General features: G+C 30.5%; 1 protein-coding gene across 3 annotated transcripts in view; it reads right to left on the reverse strand.

Annotated features, from left to right (window-relative positions):
• Positions 1-6,767, reverse strand: part of LOC107452835 (uncharacterized) — a 58,377-nt gene extending 51,610 nt beyond the window's left edge. The window contains exons 1-3 of one of the 3 annotated variants that reach the window (XM_016069457.4): positions 6,643-6,767; positions 3,820-4,318; positions 735-816 (exon numbers count right to left, since the gene is read on the reverse strand). In XM_016069457.4, coding sequence (XP_015924943.3) covers positions 735-816; positions 3,820-4,278 — 541 coding nt within the window. In that variant the 5' untranslated portion in view covers positions 4,279-4,318; positions 6,643-6,767. Of the gene's footprint in view, positions 1-734; positions 817-3,819; positions 4,319-6,407 lie in introns of all 3 variants that reach the window. The other 2 variants (XM_016069447.4, XM_016069466.4) reach the window with 2 other exon arrangements.
• Positions 6,768-22,683: the final 15,916 nt, after the last annotated feature.

A 22,683-nucleotide genomic window follows, 5' to 3' on the forward strand; every position in this document is an offset into this window, starting at 1 on the left:
TGTTTTTACATGTTATATTTACTTTTTATGATCTATTTTTATGTAGTTATTTTATAAAAAAAAAAAAAAAAAAAATTTTTGAGTGCTCCTCACACATATCTTGCAAAGCAAAATATTAATATATTTTGCTTTGGCTTTATTGATACAATATCAGAAAGCACTCTGTTTTGCGGATATAATCGTGTGGGCTGAAGAAAAGATTATATCTTTTTTTTTTCCGGTTTTTTAATTAACATGTATTTTTTTTTTTTTTTTAATAAAATGTTGTTTGTTGTTTTTTTTTACTTATTATTTCCCACCCCCTTTTTTTCATATGTCTATAATTTTTCTTTGTTTTATTCTTCAATTTGAACTTATCTAATGAGTGCTGTTTACTTGCAGCTTAAGCGCAATAAATGATACTTATTGTTTTTCTTAACTTTCTTAGTGTTTTCTTGTATTTATTTATTTATTTATTATATATATATATATATATATATATATATATATATATATATATATATATATATATATATATATAAATGCACCAAAAATAAAGCAATGCCTATACAAAAGAAATTTTTAACTCTTCCCCTCAAAAAAAGAGGGAAGGAAACAGAGGAGAGTTGGAGAATTTCAGGTATCCTTTATAATAAAGTAACTAAGTATATTTAAAAAAAAAAACCATAAGGTATTTATTTTTTTCTGAATAAAAGCTTTGATATTAAGCACATAGAATCATATTGGTATTTTACGTGAGGCATCTTTTCCAGTATCATCTTTGTCAGGATACTTCACAGCATCTTCTCCCATAACATCATTTTCCTTCACCTGTTCCTAAATTCAAAACAAAATATTTCTCATAAGACAACAATTGTAACAAAAATAAACAAATAATGAGCATAAATAAATAAAAAAGAAACAGGAAAAAGAATATATATAAAAAAGAGAAAGAATATAGAAATAAATAAAAGAGAGACAGGAAGTCATTTTGACTGCTTTTTAATTTCAATTAGAAAAACAATGATGTATACAATTTCTTAGCATTTTGTGACTTATATAATTATTTTTACTTTTGATATTTACTAATAACTTGTTATATAACTGAAAATAATATCAAAAATAAATTTTTAACAAATTTCTTTATACATTAGTCATTCTTTCACAATGCACTCATTTTGACTGCTTTTAGGCAATATAGGTATTTCAGTCTTTCTAGTGTTAAGTACTTTTTAAGCACTCAAAAAATATTTTAAGCACTATAAACATTAACAAAATGCAAAATAATTTTCAAAGACTTTACATGATCCTGATAAAATAACTAGTTTCTGACAAAGAACTCTTTTTCTCAAATACATTAGCCACCATAAAAAGACAGAGAGATTTTTCGGCTCGATATCAGAGGGTGGAAAGTGAAGAAAATAAGTGAAAATATCTTGCACACAAGAGTGTAATAATCTCACCGAACCCTGCTCAGTAGAGGCACATATGGACTCGCAAGTATTGCATCAAACATGTAAAATGATTAGCGCTTTTATATGGTGTGGAGCGACGATACACCGAATTCGAAATAGATTGTGGCCGAATGAATTGTGAAAACGTTGAATAGAACAATGTGAAAAGCACGCTCTTGCGTAATACATGGCGAAAATCGACACGGTGAAGAAAAAAATTTATTTCTAGAAATGGGAAAATGAAGCACTTTTTAAAAACACCGAATGAAAAAAGCACCTTTAAGGGCTCGTAAAAATCGAGAATAAGCTTAAGCACCCTTAAGCACTTTTTAAAAATGCTATGCACCATGATAAAGAACAAGATCATACAATGTTCTGAAAATTTCTACAAGTAAAAATCATACGGAGTTAAAGTTAAAAATATTGCTGAAAAGGAAAGCATAAAAAGTATATTAAAAAATTTGTCCATAAAATAAAGACTTTTGCTTAGTCAGAAAGTAAAAAAGAGGAAATCCAAAAAACAAAAAAAAGAAAGAAAGAAAAAAGAAGAAAAAAAAATATATATATATAAACAAAAATTTGACAAAAAGTGCGATTTTTAAACTTGTAAACCATGTGAATATGAGACTTTTAAATCACGTTAATATGAAACTCTACATCGAATTTAAAAAATGCGAAAATACAAATCATGATTTTTAATTTTTTGATCACGATGCATAATTTTTAAATCGCGCGATATTACAACCACAAAAACGAATCACGATATTGGATTTTAAGCTCACGTGAATACGAATTGCTACATAGGGCTTTAAAAGCTCGTAAATACAAATCGCGATATTGATTTTTTAAATCTCGTAAGTAAGAATCGCACTGTACAATATTTAAATCGCCTGAATAAGAACCGCAACGTTCAACTTTTAAATCAGGTAAATACGAAAATCGAGATTTGATAATAAAATCGAGATTTTAAAAATGCATAAATACAAAACACGATATTGGATTTTTAAATGTCGTAAATAAGAATCATAATATACGATATTTAAATAGCGTAAATAAGAATCGCAATGTGCAACTTTTAAATCAGGTAAATACGAAAATCGATGATTGATATTAAAATCGCGTGAATAAAAATCGAGATCTGAATTACGAAAATACGAGCTATCCAGCCGACGGATAAAAAATACGGAAAATCTTATTTTCTGTGCGTGAAATCGGAGAAAATAGCTAAAATAAGTAAAAATGCGGAAGGGTTAGCAGCTAGGGCGTAAATTGAATATTCTGTTTATCTTTGAAAATCGTAAATAAATATAATTATTTTACTTCAATGACTGAATTTAAAAAAAAAGGGATACTTATTTAAAAAAACGAAACTTTTAGAGAATCGGAGTTTTTGATAAAAAGGCTGAAATTCGAGACACAAAAAAAAATCTCATCCCTGTATAAAGGTCAACCAGTTTTATCCCAAGGAAATGATTTTTAGAGAAACTTCAGAGGGAGGAAAAGGGACTTCAACAATTTCCCTGCGCGGAAAATTAAATTCCTCATAAAACATTTTAACTTGGGCAAAAAAAAAAATTTCAGCGGAAATTAGCGGAAAAAATGGAAAAATCTGAAAAAAAGCGGAAATCCGCGAATCCGCGGAAGAATCTCATCCCTGATAATAAACATAAATGTATATATTTGAGACTGCACTTTTTCAGTGAACAACGTTGTTTGATTTTCCTAGATTTAATGAGAAAAATATTTTTTGTAGCATAAAATAATAAAAACACACAACACATTATTAATCATTTATATAATAAAGTTGTTTCTCAATATAATTACTTTAAATAAGTTTTAGCATTTTTTAAGAAGAAGTCTGATACAAATCATTATACTGGATATTTAAGTCACGTGAACACAAATCAAGATGCAAGATTTTTTTAATCACGTGAATAGGATTTACGACGGGTAACACTTAAATCTGGTAAATAGTAAAATCGATGTTAAAATCGCAAAAGTTTAAACCTGGATATTAGCGGATTCTGGAGCAGTTTCAAGTACATTAAAAACGACGGACAAACCAAAAAAAAAAAAAACATTTCACAACTGCAGATGTACAGAAGAATTCACGTGTACGAAAGCATCTTGTTCATGCGATTTAGTGAAGGTTTCGAAATTTTAATAGTAAAATTTAATTCTCACTTTAAATTTTAGATTGTGGTGAAAATTTTGTTGGATTATAAGTTTTAATTCCAGAAAGTCCGCTAATCAATGATCTCGAGATACACGTAATTCTCATAGACCTGGAGAAATAATACAGAAATCAATACAATCACCCCTGACTTTGTTCTTTCTTAAACTAAAAGGTTTTCAGATAATCTTTTTTTTTTTTTTCAATACATACCATAGAACTAGAGGGTTCGGATTTCTTTTCTTCTTGCAGTTCAGTTTCTTGTTGCATATCAGACTCAGTTTTAGAGTTCTCTTCAGTTTTGTTCACTGCTTCATTTGATTCATTAGACACTGAATCACTTATTTTGAGAGAATCTTCAATTTTTGAAGAATCATTTGAGTTGCTCTTTGGAGAGTCAATATGATTTTCATAAGAATTCTGTTTTTCAGTGTCATTGTGGTTTGTTTCTAAATGAGTAGAATCATCAAGAACATGGTCTTTCTTAGTAGTATCATTCGACTGTATATCACTCGCGTCTCCATTATTTTCACTAGTAACGTCGTCGGAATGTTTGGCATTTTGTTTCGAAGAACTATCGTCTTTAAATGAAGCCTCGATAATTCCATTATTGTCTTTCGATGATGGGTCTTTCAAGGATGTGACTTCCACAATTTCCATCACTTCATCCATCCTTTTTTCTGATCTGACAATATCCTTTACTTATCTTCAACTAAAAAGAAAAATAATAAACTCTTCATAAATAAAACAACTCTTTCAGAGTAATTTGTATAAATAAAAAGTAAAAATATAGAGTGACAATTTCGTTTATTTCGGTTTTGTAATTAACAACAGGAACAATACTACAATGGAAATACAAAGAACAATTACTATATCCAATAATTGTTTTAACGAAATTCGAAAATACATAAAATCTAATGTAGCTCACAGAAAAACAAGTTTTATTCTATAAATCTCTTTTAAGATCAATTTTAACATTTGCTTGTGACCCTATCTATGTTGGGTACCTTTGAGAGAAAGGTCTTGAGAAGTATTTATGGAGGAATTCAAAAAATTGGTGTGAGGTATAGAAGATTAAATCTAGAGCTTTATCACTCATATACATTAATTTTACCGGACATTATTAACTTTATAAAACAACAAAGAAAATGGGCAGGTAACATTATCAGAATGGACGAAGGCCATGCCACAAAAAGAGTTTTCAATGCCAGACCAGTTGGCACACAAAAAAGAAGGCCGAATTTGAGATGGATAGATGGCCTAGAAAAAACCTTTTGGTCTTAAAAACTGGAAAACACTAGCAGGAAAAAGGTTAGCATGAAAAAAACTTTTTGAGAATGCCAAGGCCCACCCTGGGCTGTCAAATCATTGATGATGATAGATTAAAAAATGGATTTTATAAAAGGTACATAAAAATTTTGGTGTATCTATTAGTAAAATTGCAAAATTATCAGCTGTTTTAAAAACATTTTTAATTTTAGAAAAAATATACACCTATACATCTGTTAAGAATATAATAAATTAAAAAACTTAGATTCAAAAGACATTAACCAACAATAAACTTCCTTCCCGATATTATAATAGAACAGTTAATACAAACATTTTCCTGCATATTAGAGTATAATCTTGACACAGCTTTGATAGCACTAGCATATTTTAGTTTTTTTCTTGTTGTTCTTTCATATTTAAGAGCTGTTGCTTCATATACTTTTGCCCAATATTGCCTACACTATTGTTTGTTTAAAAGTTTAAGGACCATTGTCTGGATTTATTGACTATATCTTTCAATTACCTTCCATTATTTATTAACCTATTTAGGACTTAATATTTGCTTCCCCCAAACAATGCCTAGAACCTAAGACTTTTGGTTTAAGAGGACGCCATACCGAGGAAGAAAATTTTCCTCGCAAATTCTCTTTTTCCTTCATTACTAATTTAAAATTCAAAGTGCAGAAAAAGTGACAAACCTAGAGTAAGCCATGAAGTTTCAAATACAGAAAAGAAAATTTGAAAGCATACAAATGAAAATAAATTATGAGAAGACAATTTAGGCAAAGTTCTCTTCTAATAATTTTCTTGCATTTTAATATTTTGAAGTATTTTTTTCAGCAACTTTATGGCTTACTCTAGGTATACCTGAACTTACTTTTTTCTTTCTTTTAAATTAGTAATGAAGGATAAAGAGAACGAAAATCTTCTTCTGCGCTATACCTTTTGAAGATTAAAATCTATTGACACCAGGTTGATTGCAGTAGGCGCGACAGATCGTCATGTATAAATATCCATATTATACAAAATAAAAAGCAAATTATCACCTTATTTAAACTATTGCTTATGAGGTTTAACTACAACGTATAACTATTGACATAAACTTAACAAAACTATCATCCATAACATTTCAGTCCATTAAGAGATCTTCTGCAAATCACATAAAAAAATTGCCTGCAAATGATTTATAAATAATATTTACAATATTATTGCAATCAAGACAAATGGAGCCACAGACAAACATTCAAAAATTTTAACAAGGTAAATTATCTATTTGTCAACTTAACATTTATTTAGCCTTTGACTGCTTTCATAAAAATATTTCTGCTGGCTCTAAAATTACTATACGAAAACCAATTTATGAAAATGGTAAATTTTTATAAGTTTCTCCTGTTAGTATGAATTTTTATTGCAGCCTACCAAATAAAATAATTAGAATAAATATGCAGCATTTTTATGACTATTATATAATAAACATAAAAATAGGGGCAATAGAAAACAGGCATTGTTAAATATAGGTGGTGAAGATTTACACAACTGTTATTTCATTCCGAAACTGAGCCTGAACATCAACTTGGTCTTTGAAAATCAATTTGATTCTTTAGTTTAGTTTGTTTAAAACTAGAATCAGAAACTTTCTTTCGCAAATCAAACAATAAAACAGAAAAACTATTATTGCTAAGTTTCGCTGCTGAGATATGATAAAATTATAAATACTAAATTAGGTTTACTATGCCGAACTTAAGTAATATTTAATTGAAAACTTACAATACGCCATTACCGGAGAACGCTGTTAGCTATCTGTTGCCAAATTTATTTAAAGTTTTAATAAAATTAAATTTTTTCTAAGGAGCTATGAGCTTGAATATGCCATATTACAAAATTTACATGACAGTTTTCACTGCATTCAAATTGGTTAGCCTCCATACATCACACCAATCAGGATCTGTAATTTTGATTATCTAGGAAAAATTTTAAAATAGAGAAAAAAAAGAGGTTCTCGTTGACTTTCTTCTATAATGAAGTGCAAAAAAGCTTTTTACATGCGTAGAGAATAATCTTATTCTAATTTAAAACCGGAAGAAATCTAGAAAATTTTCAGTGTATCCCTCAGTTTATGTTGGTCTCGCAGTGGACTGATCGTTAAGACAAGTGCTTGATTACAAAAAGTTGTCTCTTGTTATTTGCAGTTTTTAAAGAATATTATTACTTTAAATATAGTAAGCCGCTACATTCTGGTGACCCGGACGTGAACTTCGTACATGAGCTTCGTTCCTTCTTAGGAATGGTTAATTTTTATCGAAATTGCATAAAGAATGCTGCAAAAACTCAAGCTCCTCTGCATGAACTTTTGAAGGGATCTACAAAAAAGGATCGACGCAAAGTACCGTGGACTGATGCAACCAAAGAAAGTTTTGAAAAATGTAAACAAGATATTGCTCAAGGGCCAGTAGATCACCGAAGTCAAGCATCACTGGCTACGGTCAGTGTGCGGGTGGGTGACCACTTGGATCAGTGTGCGTAGGGACCGAGGGTGTGCGGTATTGGTCCTCGTTAAACTGTGCTACCGTAAAGTGCTCGACTTCGCGCGCAGGTCGTCGGGCTACCAAAGCGGGCGTGCCATCCCATCTGCAGAGGATCAAAATTGTGATGGCATGTCTTCGGATCATCCTCCGGGATGTTTCCCAGACCCAGAGCCGTTTTTAAGGATGGGCCCAGTGGGCCCTGGCCCAGGGCCCCGAGTTCTGATGGGGCCCCCGACAAATCTAAAATCTCATTTCATAAATTGTTTTTTTTTTTTTAATTCTATCTCATTTATTATTTAGAACTAAAGAGGGTCCTCAAATCCCACTTTTTTCCTCTTTTTTAAAGTTTTATTCAGAGCTGGGGCCCTCTGAAGCCCATAATATATATATTTTTTCTTTCTTAGTTTGTCGGATGCTTTTCAAAATCTAATCGAAGTGTTTACAATGTAAAATAATTGTTACTCTTCACTTTTCTAACCAAAAGAGCAATAAAACACTCCTTCCACTGATGAAAATATCCCCACTTTCGTAGCTACCACCCACAGAGTTGTCAAATAGTCTCCTCACTTTACAGTGTGAGAAAATGTTTTTAGCTTCTTTATATTGCCTAGGGCTCTTTTTTCCTAACTTCGGAAATATCAGATATCCACAGAAACACCCTTTTGTCTGATTTCTGGTCATAAATTTCTAGGAAGGAAACATTTCTAGGGCTGTAAATAGGGGGAGGGTCTTGTTAGAATTTCTTTGGGTTACTCACTCTTGAGATTGCCATAGCGCCTTTAAATTGGGCCTCCTTGAATTCTAAATTTTCTTTCTTAAAAAAATTAGATATTTTTTCTAATTTATTATAAAAACTTTTTTTCCCTTTGATCATCCTAAATGTTTCAACTAGCCTAATAGTTTCGTTTACTTAATTATTCTAGTTGATTTTGTTATTTTTCAAATTAATCGTAAGAGAATCCGTGAACTAGGAATTTCTATATCAAATTTTCGTAGGATGTTAAGAAGACAAATCCTTCACGTTGGAGGTAAGCAAATGTTTTTATTAAATCAATTTTGGTTGTGGTTAGGGAAAACGGGAAAGGTTTGTACAGTTTTTTATATACTTTGTGATTTTTTTGTTTATTTATTTAAATGGCGGGCCACTATTCAATTCCTTCTTTGACTGGCCTGTCTGCCAAAGCTCTTGATTTGATCTGTTCTGGATGAAATTGAGGTAACAGATGTAATTTTATTTTAATTTTACTTACTGCTAATAGACAGAAACAACATATGGTTTTGTTTAATAGATCATTGAAATCAAATGCTCATCAGCTAAACAAATATTTAAACATGAGAAAAAAATTGTTTAAAACTCCTGTATGACCAAATTTTCCATGTTTCCCCTAAATATGAAATATGTTTAATTTGTAATATTACATGTCGTGCACGAAATTAATTTATTTAATTAGCTTATGATTTTATTGTTTATTGATCATACTTGTTTCTATTTTTAACTCCTTGATTTTTGTTGTTATTATGTGTTTAAAGTTAATAAGTCTTTTCAATTTTTTAATTAATAAGGCTTTTGAATTTCCAAATCGAAGTCGAAACAATTTCTTAAAATTGTAAATCGAAACTATATATGAAATTTTGACAGCTTTGTTTTTATTTTAAACGTGTGCATTTAATTTAATAAAATAAAAATAAATAAAAAAAAATGAAAAAATATAAGTAAAGGACTTAATTAAATAAAAAACTTCATTGTTATATCATCTTTTAAACAATTTGAGTATTAATAAATTAGTCAAAAAAACGCAAATTTTTATTTTAAAAAGGTAAATAATTTTTTTATTTGTTTAAAAGGTAATTATGCTCCATCATTCGATCAGGAGATTATTTAATATCTGTTCCTAAGGATCAGAATTCTTTTTTTTTCACTTTATTGTAAAAATGATACATTAAATACTTTCATGTCATATGCTGCAGTTTTAAATACCTAAAAGAAGACTGAAATTGTTAATTCAAAAAACAATTAATACTTTTGAACATGAGTTTGAATTACTCCATAGGTTTTGCTTGGCTATCTCATTTAATATTATCGCAGTATTTAGAGCAGACAGTTGCTTGTGGGTGTTGATGATATAAGTCAGTGTTTCCCAAACTTATGATTTTTGTGTACCCTTTCTAAATTTTTAGTTACGCTGTGTACCCCCTAATAAAGAAATGAATGAATTTTATACTATAAATAAATTGCACAAAAGTTAAAAATCACAACTGGCTGTTGACACCACTAATTATTAGCTGTTAACTCTGAAAAAGAAATAGCTAATAGAAAAATACGTAATCGTAAATTTTCTTGTTTTTAAATAAAATGTTTTGAAATTTTCGTTTGTTGCAAGATATTTCGCATAAGAACGCGTACCCCCGCTAAACTGTTCCCGTACCCCTGGGGGTACTCGTACCACACTTTGGGAAACACTGATATAAGTAAAAGAAGCATACAAAAAAAGAAAAAAAAATCAATTAATGACCTCAATATTATATTTTCAAACTTCTCACCAAAATGTAGTAAAAAAATAATTGTTGCAAACAAATCAATATTAAGTAAGAGCGAAACAAAAATGATATCAAAACATGCTGAATCACTAGTGAGACTAGGGGGGATGAAAGACATCGAAATCTATTTGATTGAATAGTAAAACTAGAAGGTGTTTCTAAAATCCGGAAATCAATCAGGCTTCAATTTTTTTTTGTCACGAAATTTATCAGGGGCTATTCGTTAGATTTCAATATGGGTTAATTTTTTTCTTTGATTAAATGTTAAACATTAACAAATATTTGTCTTTTAAAACCTTTCATTCTATAATAAAAATAACTATTCTATAATTGTAATTCTAAAACTAATTGCTGATTTATATAAAGCTTTAGTGTGTTCCATTGATATATTAAATGTCTTCTATCGGTGGAACCCCGACATTACGATTAAAGTTTATTAAGGTAATTACGAACATTATAACCTGAAAACAGACAATTTCTAAAATATTTAATTAGAGGAATGTAGATTTTTCATCGTTTTATCATTATCATTCTCAAATAAGGTTTTACATCCGACAGTTAAATTTGCAGTCCTTGTGTTATATCTAGTCCAGTTTTGAATTTATTTTTGGTGCATATACACAAGCTGAAAATGAATAGGATGAGTCGAATTATGGTTTACTTCTAAATGAATTGAAGATACTTGTTATAAACGTTAAAAATGGTAATTTGGAAAGCATTTTTCAAGTATGCAAATGACTTAATATATTAAATTAAAAAAAAAAAAATTATAAATATTCGCAAGGCAGGTGTGTATATTTGAGGCTGATGATTATGAAATCTAACACAAAGCTGTGAGATCGTGGGTTCTATTTCAACTGATAACAGTTTTTAATTATTATTTCTTAATACTGAAAATTTTTTTTCTTATTGTTTTTAAGTATGTATGTTAAAAACAAATAATTTCATAATTATTCAAAAAACTAGAAGGTTCCGTTCCCTGTTCATTTTGCTCACTAACCCTCGTGGTTGCCTCTGCATTTATTGCAGGTTAAGAGGAAAAACAGTTTATTTCCATTTTTTTTCTTCAAAAATTACTGAATTACCATTTGTATTTCGAAGCTGACTAAATTTAGGCAAATCAATGAAATTAGTACCAATCAATAAAATTGGAAAATTGGTACCTGGCGCAGAGTTATTACTCAATAAAGATGGACTCAAGGGATCAGAGGCGTATCTATGGAAAGAAGCGCCTATGGCAAATCTCGCACTCGCGCCCTTCCTAAAATATTTATAATCTCTTAAATAAAAGCATTGTATGAAGTTGCCTTTTGGCAATATTGCAAAAAGAGCCGTGGTGGCTCAGGGGATGGAGCATTCGCCTTCCAACTAGGTGAGCCGGGTTCAATTCCCTGCAATGATTGCTCGACAAGATTTCCGTATCCGACTTGCACCTACCACAGTGCTGACGTAAAATATCCTCCTTGACGGATCATTGGTTACCCTTGCCGTCAGACTAAGCGCGGGAAGCTTTCGTGATCCTCCTCTCCATGTAACGCAAATGCGGATTAGTTCAATCAAAAAATTCCTCCGCGAAGGCAAATTTCGCCAAAATGCTCGATACAGGAGTTCCCTTGTCTTCTGAATTGGGTTCAAAATTGCAAGGCTGCGAAGTTGAACATTAGCAGTCGCAAATTCAAACAATTCGATCAGCTGTTCAACAATGGTTATAAAATTTTCCAAAAAGATAGCATTGCATTTTTTTAATAGATTAATAAATAAATAAAAATTAACTATAACAATAAAATTATCTCTTTTTAATTGTAATACATTCACGTGTGTTCGAAATTAGCATTAGTTAGGAATAAAAAAAATCTCCTTTGTCATATTTAAAGAAGATAGATTCTCTTGCGTTTCTTCAACTGTCAATAAAAATTCTAACAATTTGTTTAATTAAGCAACAAATATAATTAGGTAACAAAAATACTCACACGCAACAAATGTCTCTGGGTTAAAGAAGAACTGTAACATAACCGGATTATTACCCATTATTTCCAAAATTTAAACTGAATGAAATTGATTGTTTTTAAACATAATCATGCTTTGCTAATACCAAAACAATAAAATCATCGCGATATAATAAATTCATTAAAGATCACAGTGTAAATAATTGCGATTTGTTATGACAATTACAAATAAAATAGCTACAAGGAATAGCTAGGGAAGGCACCTTAAAACAAAACAAAAAAAATGTTAAGCAAAAAAAAAAGAGAGAGAGAGAGAGAGAGAAAGAATTCATTCACAAAAAAGGACTTAAAATTGCAATAACAACTACAAATTTCTGAAGGGAAAAAAAAGAACTCGTTTTTAGCTTAATACGTTTTTCTATACAATTTCATAATTTCAGGTCAATTTCAAATATATTTTTTTCAGTAAATTTTTTTCAGAAATAAAAATTCGCTTTAATCGATAAAACGAGATTTAACTATTTTTTTAAAGAAAAAACAGCACCCTCATTAACTTTTGATCTAGAGACCGTATTTTTACGTACTAAGATTCAATTTTAACGGTGAATGGACCTCTAATATACTAACGCGGTACTTGCACTCCAAAAAGAAGACAGCCTATGCGCACGCATGTGACCCAAGACTTCAGCAGCAACTAATCTTTATCAGCAATATCAAGTATCTTTACATAACTTAAAATGTTAATGAAAGTTATGTAAATTAAATACGGAGCCATGTAAAACATAGCATTTGTTGAAATATAATTTTTTCTTAGATTTATTATCTGTTTATGTATTTTATTGTTACCCGTGATATAGTTTTGTTTTGTGCACCTGGTCATTTTGATGCATAATAAGTTTGTTTATGTTCGACGTGAATTCGCGGATGTCCTTGCTTTAAATATATAGTGGTAGAATTGGAAACTGTGTGAAAGAATATAGGCTGTGTTACTCAAGATTATTGGTACTTGAGAGGCTTGGCTTACTCAAAGTAGAATGGAAAGAAAAGTTTCTAACGTAAACAAATGTTAAGTTTCAACAACCCAATCAGGATCGAGATACCCATACTACATCTTTTGCAGGTATCCCATTGGAAATTGAACCCTTAAAATAATTTTGGAAGTATTGTTGTTGTTGTTTCTAATGCTACTTGCCACACGGGAAAGCCTGCTTGGTGAAACCGAGCAAATTTAAGGCAGCGTGTGCATTTCTTGTTTTTTTTTAGTGGAGCCATCCTATGACCAAGAATTCGTATTCAGCCACACACCTGTCACAGCCCGTTTTATAGGGCGGACCCATTCATACAGCTATTCATTCATTCATTCACAGATCGTAATTTTGACCTAAATCAGAGAACGATCAATCTCCAATCCAGTACCCCCAGAGGTATTGATTTGTAATGGGAACATGGAGGACTTTTTTGAAGCGATGGATTTAACGTGCATCAGTCACCCTTTACTACACGGGGAGTCTTCGGCCGGCGGGGTTCGAATCCACGAACTCTCCGACATGGGCCCAGCGCCCTACCGAGCAGGCTTTTCCGGCCCATTTTGGAAATATACATTTGTTATTAAAAAACCAAGATTTTGAAATAAAATAAACTTAAAATATTTTAATTTCTGAACTGTTCAAATATTTATATATTTATTAAAAAAAAAAAGCCTAAAATTTTTTTAAAAAAATGTGCAAAAGATTAATGACTTCACAAAATCAATACATCTAAATTAGAAAATTAAGTCTATAAAAAATAGTGGTACCAATAATTAAAATGAATAGTGGTATAAAATTGGTTGGGATGCATTAAAAAAATGAACCCTAAAATAATGTGATCAAAGTAAAAATAACAATTGATAACAAAACAATCAAATATTATAACAATAACTTCTTCAACTTATTTATTTTTTAAATTTATTCTCTTTATATAAAAGCTTATATGCAAGGAAACAAACTCACGTTTTTCACATGATTTTTCTCTTTTTGTTGCGTCTTGGAACAAAACGGAATTTACGAAATCACTTTCTGTGTTCGAAATAACCATTACGAAAGCTCGAATCTTCTTAAGACTAGGAACACAATTGTTATTAACCATACCATAAAAGGATAATACCCCTTATTCGAGTTTAAATACAATATTCAACAAAAGTGATACATTTTTTGAAATATTCAATTTTTGGTGACATCGTTTCTACCATTATCATATGAGTTCTTCGCTTATATATATTCAAACGAACTATGTCAAAAGAGGCTACCATTTTTAAAGTACAGTACCCAGTTGTTCGCACTTATTCTGCAAATAATAGGTTGCAACTAAAATACTAAATATCATCAAAAATCAATAGCAAAGAAATAACATTTATTGTAAGTAGAACGAAGCTTCTATGAAGCAAAAGCTTATAGAATCGATTTCAACGGATTCAACTCAAATCAATGAATTTTAACCTTGTAACATTTCTTTTACGGACGATTATAGTTCAATTTTAAGTGTTAGCATCTACTTCCTTCATTTGAGCCACTCTTTGAAAAAAAAAAATGGCTGACGATCAAAAAATAACTGCAGCTGTGATTTGATTTAAAACCGTTTGCTTTTTTCGAACAAATATCAATTAGTTGTTCATTCTTTTGAATGATGCTCACCAATCTCTCTATTTACATTTTTACAAGCTGGAAAATTTAATTTAAAATTTTACACACATTATTATTTGCATTTTAAATGACGAATTAAAGAAATCTAAAAGTGTCTCAGCTCAATGTTTACTTCTATTCAAAGAGTTTCATGTTTTAGCGAATGTTTGTCTTAATTTTTTGCCAGAAAATAAGTTTTTAGTACCAACTTTATCAATATTATAATAGTAATAGTAGAATAAAACATTTAATAAAAATTAAAATATTATAAAAATGTTTAGTTTATCAAAAACTTTATTAAAACTTCTTAAAATGTAATTGTATACTCTCTTTTAAAAAACAAGAGGAAAAAGTAACATTAAAATAGATTTATTTAAATAGTGTTCTGTCATTTGAGCAAGGGCTATATTTGCATTTAAAAACTTTTATTCTGACTCTGTGAGGGAATGTACGGAAATAATTTTTTTAACAAACACGTTTATAGAATTTTTTTTTTTTTTTTTTCAAAATCATATTAAGAGATTTTTGGTGCCATTAAAAAAATATCACAAGTGAACTGTAATTTAATTCAAAAGTTCACGTTGATGACTTTTTAAACTAAAGTGTAAATTTTTCTGAACTAGATTTTTTTCCTGGGTTTCTTTAAAAATCTTTCGTGCTTCGGGAGATTTTTTAAGAAATGAGTTTGTTTTTAAACTGCATTTAAGTTATCTTTAATCTGTCTGAAACGTCAAAGAATTATTAGACTCTTTAAACAAGCTTTTTAAACTCCGGTAAGGACCGACTTAAACCTCGTAATCTATTGCGCTAGTTCTTTGATTACTTAGCAACTATTTTTTTGTTGCTATAATTTGCAAAACCTATAACTGTAGATTGTTACTACTTCGTTCGCTTCAAAATACAGTAAAGGGAAATATTAGGAAGGAATAATATTTCCTTTTTTATGAATGTTTGAAGCGAGGGAAGTTTTTAATCGTGCAAGTATCTTAGATTTAGTTTCTTGGGATGCATTACAACCGTTGTTGACCCTATTTTTGAGTTCACGACAACAAGTGTTCAATTCCGTAGTCTTGTCATTTTGAACCCAATCCAGAAGACAAGGAAACTCCTAGATCAAGTATTGGGTGAAATTTTTGCCTTCGGGGAGGACTTTCCGTTAGACACATGGAGATAGTTATATGGAGATAGTTATATGGAGAGGAAAACCACGAAAACTTCTCACGGTTAGCCTGACGGCAAGGGGACTATTGCCCATGATGCGTCTACCGCTGAGAATATCGTACGCCTGTACTAGGGTCGGTGTATGCCGGCTGAAGAATTCGCATCAAGCAGCCATCGCTGGGATTCGAACCCGGTTCACCTCATTAGAGAGTAACTATCCCTTGAGCCACCACGGCTCTCTATAATGGTATGGCGATATTTCGATCAAATATCTTTCCACGGTTTTCACTTGTTACTAAATCTAATTTAATCAGTACTTGTTTTAAACTGGTGTTGCAGAAATACATTGTAAAAGACTTTGCTTGACAACAAGTTTTGAAATTGTTTTAATTCCTTAATCTCTCGTTCGAATGGATCAAAATTAATAGTTGAAGAACGGATAATTAACAACGTTTTTCAATAAACAAATCTGTAAGCTAATAAACATGGCCAATATATTTTAAATATTCGAATTGCCATTAGTTAAACTTGTAACAGTGGTTAATGCTAAACCAGTGAAATGAATCTTACCCTTTTGTAAAAATTGCTGTTTTAAGAAATAGTTGGTTCTTTGTTAATTAAGTGCTTAGAGCTCCACTTGAAATTTGAACATTCTAAGCTTTCAATGAGATTTTGATTGACTCGAATTTTCATTTGACGAACTATTTGACATAATTCTGGAATTACTCTTCAATAACTGAATACATAACTAGTCCTACTTTAATCACCTAGTTATAATAGGGAATGTATGGAAATTTTGAGGCAACAGATTTAAGCACATTAGAAGAGATTCCTACAATGCTTTTTAAACTGCGGGAATAATTTGTTTCGTAAATCCAGAAGCAATTTTTGTAGTTAACTTAAATTACTGACCTACGTTACTTTTTAAAATTTATTTCAAAAACTCTCCGCTTAAGAATGCTACAAGTGTGGACGGACAGAACTATAAAAATAATGGATCAAGTTGCAAAGAACTCTTAGTTGCTTTATCTTTATAAAAAATATAAAATGGAAGGATTTTGTGTAAATCAAAAAGAAAAATGTATCTGTAATGTTTAAGCAAGGACGGTACAATTTTTGTCTTATTTTAAAATCAAACAAATTGCTGAAACAGATTTATTTTAGTCAGAGATACTCTTGGAGGTTAGACGATATTTTAATTCAGAAATTTATATTTCGTAATTGATTTTTATAGATTTGTCAATTTTTCTCAACCATAATGCATATTCCGATTTATATTCAATAATAAAATGTTAAGAAAAGGGAATCTCCCATACTTTGTTTGCCTGCTAAGTGAGTGTATAGTAAATTTTATGAATTTTCGATTCAATTTTAATTTCTTTTCTCTCTACTGAAGAAAGCTCTTTATACTATAACCTTTTATAGGGAATTTTTTAACAGTAATTATTGTTAAAATAATTTGATTGAGGTTAATTTATAAAAATTAGCGCATTACTTAAATAATTTTGATTGTTAAAAAATTTTCTGCAGGAAAGGGGATCTTAAATTTATTTACTTCTGTGTTCATGTACAAATAAACTACATGGGTAAGGTCCAAATCAATACCTAACGCACTAGTAAAGTAGCTCTTCACAGTCAGCACCCATTTTTGACCCCAAGGTTACCTTTACTGCTACCCACATTTAAGTAAAAGCACTTTATTGATGTTTGCATTTCCTAAAGGTATAGGCATCTAGTTACACAGATAATTAGTATGAAAATAGCTTTCTATCGGCATTTAAAAATTGACCAAGTTTTCTTAGGCCTTGTAAAAATTTAAAGCAGAATTAATATCAAAAAATTATGATACGGCTAATCCCCCAATGAGTGAGTTATCAGTTTAGTTCACTTCAATTATATAACCCTAAAATATAAGTTTTCATTTCAAACACTTTCGTGTAAAGAATCAATTGATAATAAAATACAATAGTGACTTGGTGATTTTGTTTCTTAAATCTAATTTCTTTGGTTGTATAAGTTACATTTTATGCGATCTAATTTATAATAAAATCTTCTTAACAAATGTTGTGAAAGATTGATCAAAGAACTAAGTTTAACAAAAATATATTAAATTCTAAATGAACTTTTGATTTTTAGAACATTTTATCTTGCGTTCCAGTTTTTAACTGAACTTTACTTTTATTCAACTTTGTTTTTACTGATTTCTGTTTAAGGGATGCTGCCATGTAATTTATGTATTTTATGTATTCTACGTATTTTATGTTCTGTACTGTTCTTTTGGATTTTAATAAACATTTACCCATATGCCCTAAATTGGGGTAAGTCAGGGTAAATCTTTCATGAACCCGAAAATTGATCAGCTGTTCAACGACGGTTATAAAATTGCAAAATAAAATTCAGAGATTATGCATCGCTAATGTAAGGAAAAACATAGAGTGAAATTTTATAATTTTCGTAATGAAGAAATTACTTGAAATTTGTTTTATATTAAAATTAAGCTCTGTTTCGTTTCAGTAACTCCTGCTCTCAGGGTAAAATGGATCCTATTCGGTTTACCTTATGATGTGTGTGGGCCCACGAAAGCTGTAGTGCAGCGGAGGAAGAAGATAAGATGGCGAGAACAAAAGTTTTTCAGATTCTACCTCAAACCACACAATAGCCTTATTTTAATCTTTGTAGAATTTTTTTTAAGGCGTTTTTAGACAAAATTATAGTTTTTACATAGATTATAAATAAATTCTCTGCAATTTTCTTTAAAAAAAATCTAAATAGTGTCAGGTACAATTTTTTTGCAAGGAATTGTGTTCGGGCCTTTAGCCGACCCGTACACCTGATAATGTATCCCTTTGACTAAATCACATGCAGTGCATAATTTTCTTAAATTTTCATATAAAATAGTAATGTTTGGTACCCCAGATAGCGCAACACTATTATTTAACATCGGATAAATGAAATCTAATACTGCCGTTATCGAAGAAAAAGCTAGACTCCTATGTCAACAAATTTTATAGCTATTGTTACATAAGATTAAATAATATTCGATCTAACATTCGAACTTTTTAAATTATCATCTATTTCATTACTTTTTCTCTGGCGTCACTTTTCGCGAAAGGGCACCTCATAGTATTGATAAATAAACATTTATTTATGAAAGGAAACAATAAAGTAAAATATTTCACATCATATATATATGTACACCGAAGAGCCATTACATTATGACCACCCTGCTAATAACATGTAGGATCACCTTTAGCCCTCAAAACTGCTAGCACCCACCGTGGCATTGATTCCACAAGGGGCTGATAGCTAGTCTGAGGTATCTGGTACGAAGCGCTCACCAACTGGTCCTGCAATTCCCTCACATTGCGAGGGGGTAGCGTGGCAGCACGAATTTGGTTTTCCAAGTAGGACCACAAATGCTCTATTGGATTAAGGTCAGATGAATTTGGGGGCCAAGACATGACTTGAAAGTCACTGGAATGTTCCTCGACTATTCGACCCTTATGACATGGTGCATTATCCTGTTGGTAAACACCATCCCCCGCATTAAAAACTGTTGCCATGAATGGTTGAACCTGGTCTGCAACTATGATCAAGTAGCTTACAGACGTCAGGGATTGTTCGATGATGATTATGGGTCCTTATGTGCCCCATGAAAACATTGTTCCTGGGCGAGAAACCATGAAAACCAGGGAGAGCCCATTGTTATAGACGGAGGGTGGTCATACTGTAATGGCTCTTCGGTGTATATATATATATATACACTAGGGGGGCTAAGCTCCTTGTTCGCTGCCGCTCACCAACCCCAATGATTGCTTTGAAATAATTGTCTTTTCTTGGCAGAAAGCAATTTTTCTACTAATGTTAAAATTATTCACTTAACATGTATGCACTAAAAGGAATTCTGTTTGCTGTGCCTCCTCCTCTCACGTCCAAATATCTATTATAAATAATTAGATCGATTGGTGTCAAACAAATTTGATGAGTTCCCAACCGTAATTTAATATTTTCGCTCACCAAACAGGCAGATATATTAAATGCTATTTTTGTTTGCATATCTTATTGTGGATGAAGCTGATCATAAAGTTCGAAATCATTTCACAGATCTCTTTAACTATAATGGTATATTAATGTTATCTGCGCAGAAATTATAATTGTAAAACCGTAAATAAAGTTAGACCACTTTTCTAAATAACTTTATCTTAAAATGTAGCACAGAATTACATTATAATAATTTTGAAAAAACAACAATTTTCTTTGTTTTTAACTCTTGAATTAAAAACGTAATAACAGCATAGAAAAAAAATATATAAATTTATAGGGATACAAAGATATTTATTGAGAAACGATACCTTTACGACTTTCATTAATTTTGTGCTGATGACAACCAAAACAATGTGGAAATGAATGAGGAGAAACTGGATCCTACCACGTGGTTTACCGGCCAATTCTTCTGTGATTGGCTATGTGTTATTATTTCATTCTCTTCTTATATTATATAAAGATATATATGTTACCGGTAAAGTATGAAATTCGGCATTGTTTAGAGTGCCTAAAATTAGCCGGCAAAGTATGAAATGATTTATATTTCACACCTTGCCTAGGCATTCTATAGAATGCCAAATGAGAAACCGCTAAAGCATAAAATACATCTCCGATTCGTCAAAATTTCATTCAAAAGTGACAAATTCAAAACGTTATCCGATTTGATATTAATTTATTCGTGGATATAATTACATTTATTCGATATTTTAATACTTATTGACGATAGATTAGGAGAAACATCAGTGTTTGTAGTATAGGGCAAATTTATACCGGGCAGTGGCACTGAACCATAAAAAAAACATCAGTGTAGGGTATACCGGGCAATGGCACTTTACCTCAAAAAAACAGTGTAGGGTATACCGGGCAATGGCACTTGACCTTAAAAAAAATCTCAGTTTGTTTTGAAAATATGTTGAATACATTAGTCATAAAATTAAGAAAAATTGGTTGAATGTTTCGATTAAACTTCATTTTAATACTAAAAAAATAATTTTTTCTATACATACAGCATCAAAGTATGTAGTCTTAAGTTTAATTTGCACGTAGAAGGAAATTTATATGTGAAAAATTGTTCGAGTAATTACAAATTTACCAAAAAATTGGATTTCGGGTAGCCCCGCTCACATGAATGTCGGGTATCACAGCTCAATTTTATTTCGTCGATAAATGTACTGGCTGCAAAGATTATTATTTTATTGCTTCAAATTTGAATGTTATATGCATTTTCAACAACAAATATTGTTGTTATTAAATGATTGTTATTAAATGATAGAATTCACTAAAAGTAAATAAATATGTAATAAATAAAATAATTTTGTGATAAAAATGATAAATGAGGTTTATCTATTGTCAATACATTGGTCATTTTCATTTACACCTGAAAAAACAGACAAAAAACATAATTTTTGTGACTGGGCGGGGCTACCCGTCACATTTTGAAAAGAGCTGAAAAACATGTTTTTTAAAATTTCTATTTTTTTAAGTTAAACTATTCTTTTTCTGGTTTATTCCTTTTGCATTATTTAATTAGATGATAAAACAATAGAAACATACATAAATATTGATTATTACTCAATATTATACAGAAATATAAGCAATTGTGCGGGACTACCCAACTCTCTCCCCTATATTTAAACGATGCAATTTAATGCCTGTGAAAAGTAAAACAATATTATTTGAAGCTGCACAAACGATAAACAATAAAAACTTTTCAATCAAGTGTTGTAGAGGACAACTTGACTTCAAAAGTAATTATTATTGTTAGTAAAACCAAACCAACTTTCAAAATACTCTACGAGAGATTTTATTATAAAATTAAGTTTGTAAATACCTTCATGATTCTATTTCTAATGACGCACATGTAGCGTTTAATCAGATCATTTGAGTAATCTTCACAATTATCCTTCCACGAAAACATAATGTTATTCTGGGTGAGTTCTTTTTTTCTCCAGACAATAATATCTATAGTTTTTATTTGTAAATAAACAATCTCAAAGTTGTATCTCATTTTATCCCCGTCCTTAAGAACCAGAGAATTCTTTTTAAAAGGAAACGAAGGAAATAAAAATATGACCACCGAAGCCGACGTCTTCAGGGGGTACCGGCCCCGGTAGCCATAAAACAAAACCATTTCTAATTGAGGGAGAAACAAATGCCTAAATTAACTCCCTCAGTTACCCGGATGGTTTTGTATAGAAGTCTAAGAAAAAGCATGAAATACAAATAACAAATTTATAAAAGAAACTCAAACAAAATCATCAGAAAAATAAAAACTCACTTAACCAGGTCAGTCATCGATTTCACCAGCAAGCCGAATGAAAAGGAATAATTAAAAGGATCGTTCTTATTTAACAAAAACTAATGTCACGTGTTCATAAAATATTCATTTCATGGTACCATGTAAAAATAAGTTAAAAACTAAAAAATTTAAACTATTAAAAACCTATTCTCATTGGATGGAGATGTTTTAGATCAGTGTTTCCCAAAGTGGTCTATATGAACCCCCAAGGGTCCGTGGTACCATTCAGGGGTCCCTGAACAACGTCAGGGGGTCCACGTGAGGTTTAATATAAAATAATAAAATTGTGATTGGTTTTTATTATTATGGAAATTAAGATGAATAAAATAGTAGTGATTTTCACGTCCTAAGTAAACTATAAATAAAGGTGGATGCTTATAATTATTAACAGTGGTTTTTTACAAAGTTGATTTACAAATTTTCGTATATATCTTTTGTTCCCTTTTTAAGAGATAACAGTATGAATGAGTCGAAGAAAGTACAGTGTTGAACATTTGAAGTGTTATGTCTTCATCAGGAAATAGTACTTTGCCTATGTATCTTCTATGTAATAAAACTATAACAAGTGATTCAATGAAGCATTCAAAGCTTAACGAACAATTGATAAAAATCCATAGTGACAAAAAGATAAAAAT

Source organism: Parasteatoda tepidariorum, chromosome 1 (genome assembly GCF_982258835.1).
Source record: "Parasteatoda tepidariorum strain Cologne lab strain chromosome 1, Ptep-v5.0, whole genome shotgun sequence".
In the NCBI taxonomy this organism is placed as follows: domain Eukaryota; kingdom Metazoa; phylum Arthropoda; class Arachnida; order Araneae; family Theridiidae; genus Parasteatoda; species Parasteatoda tepidariorum.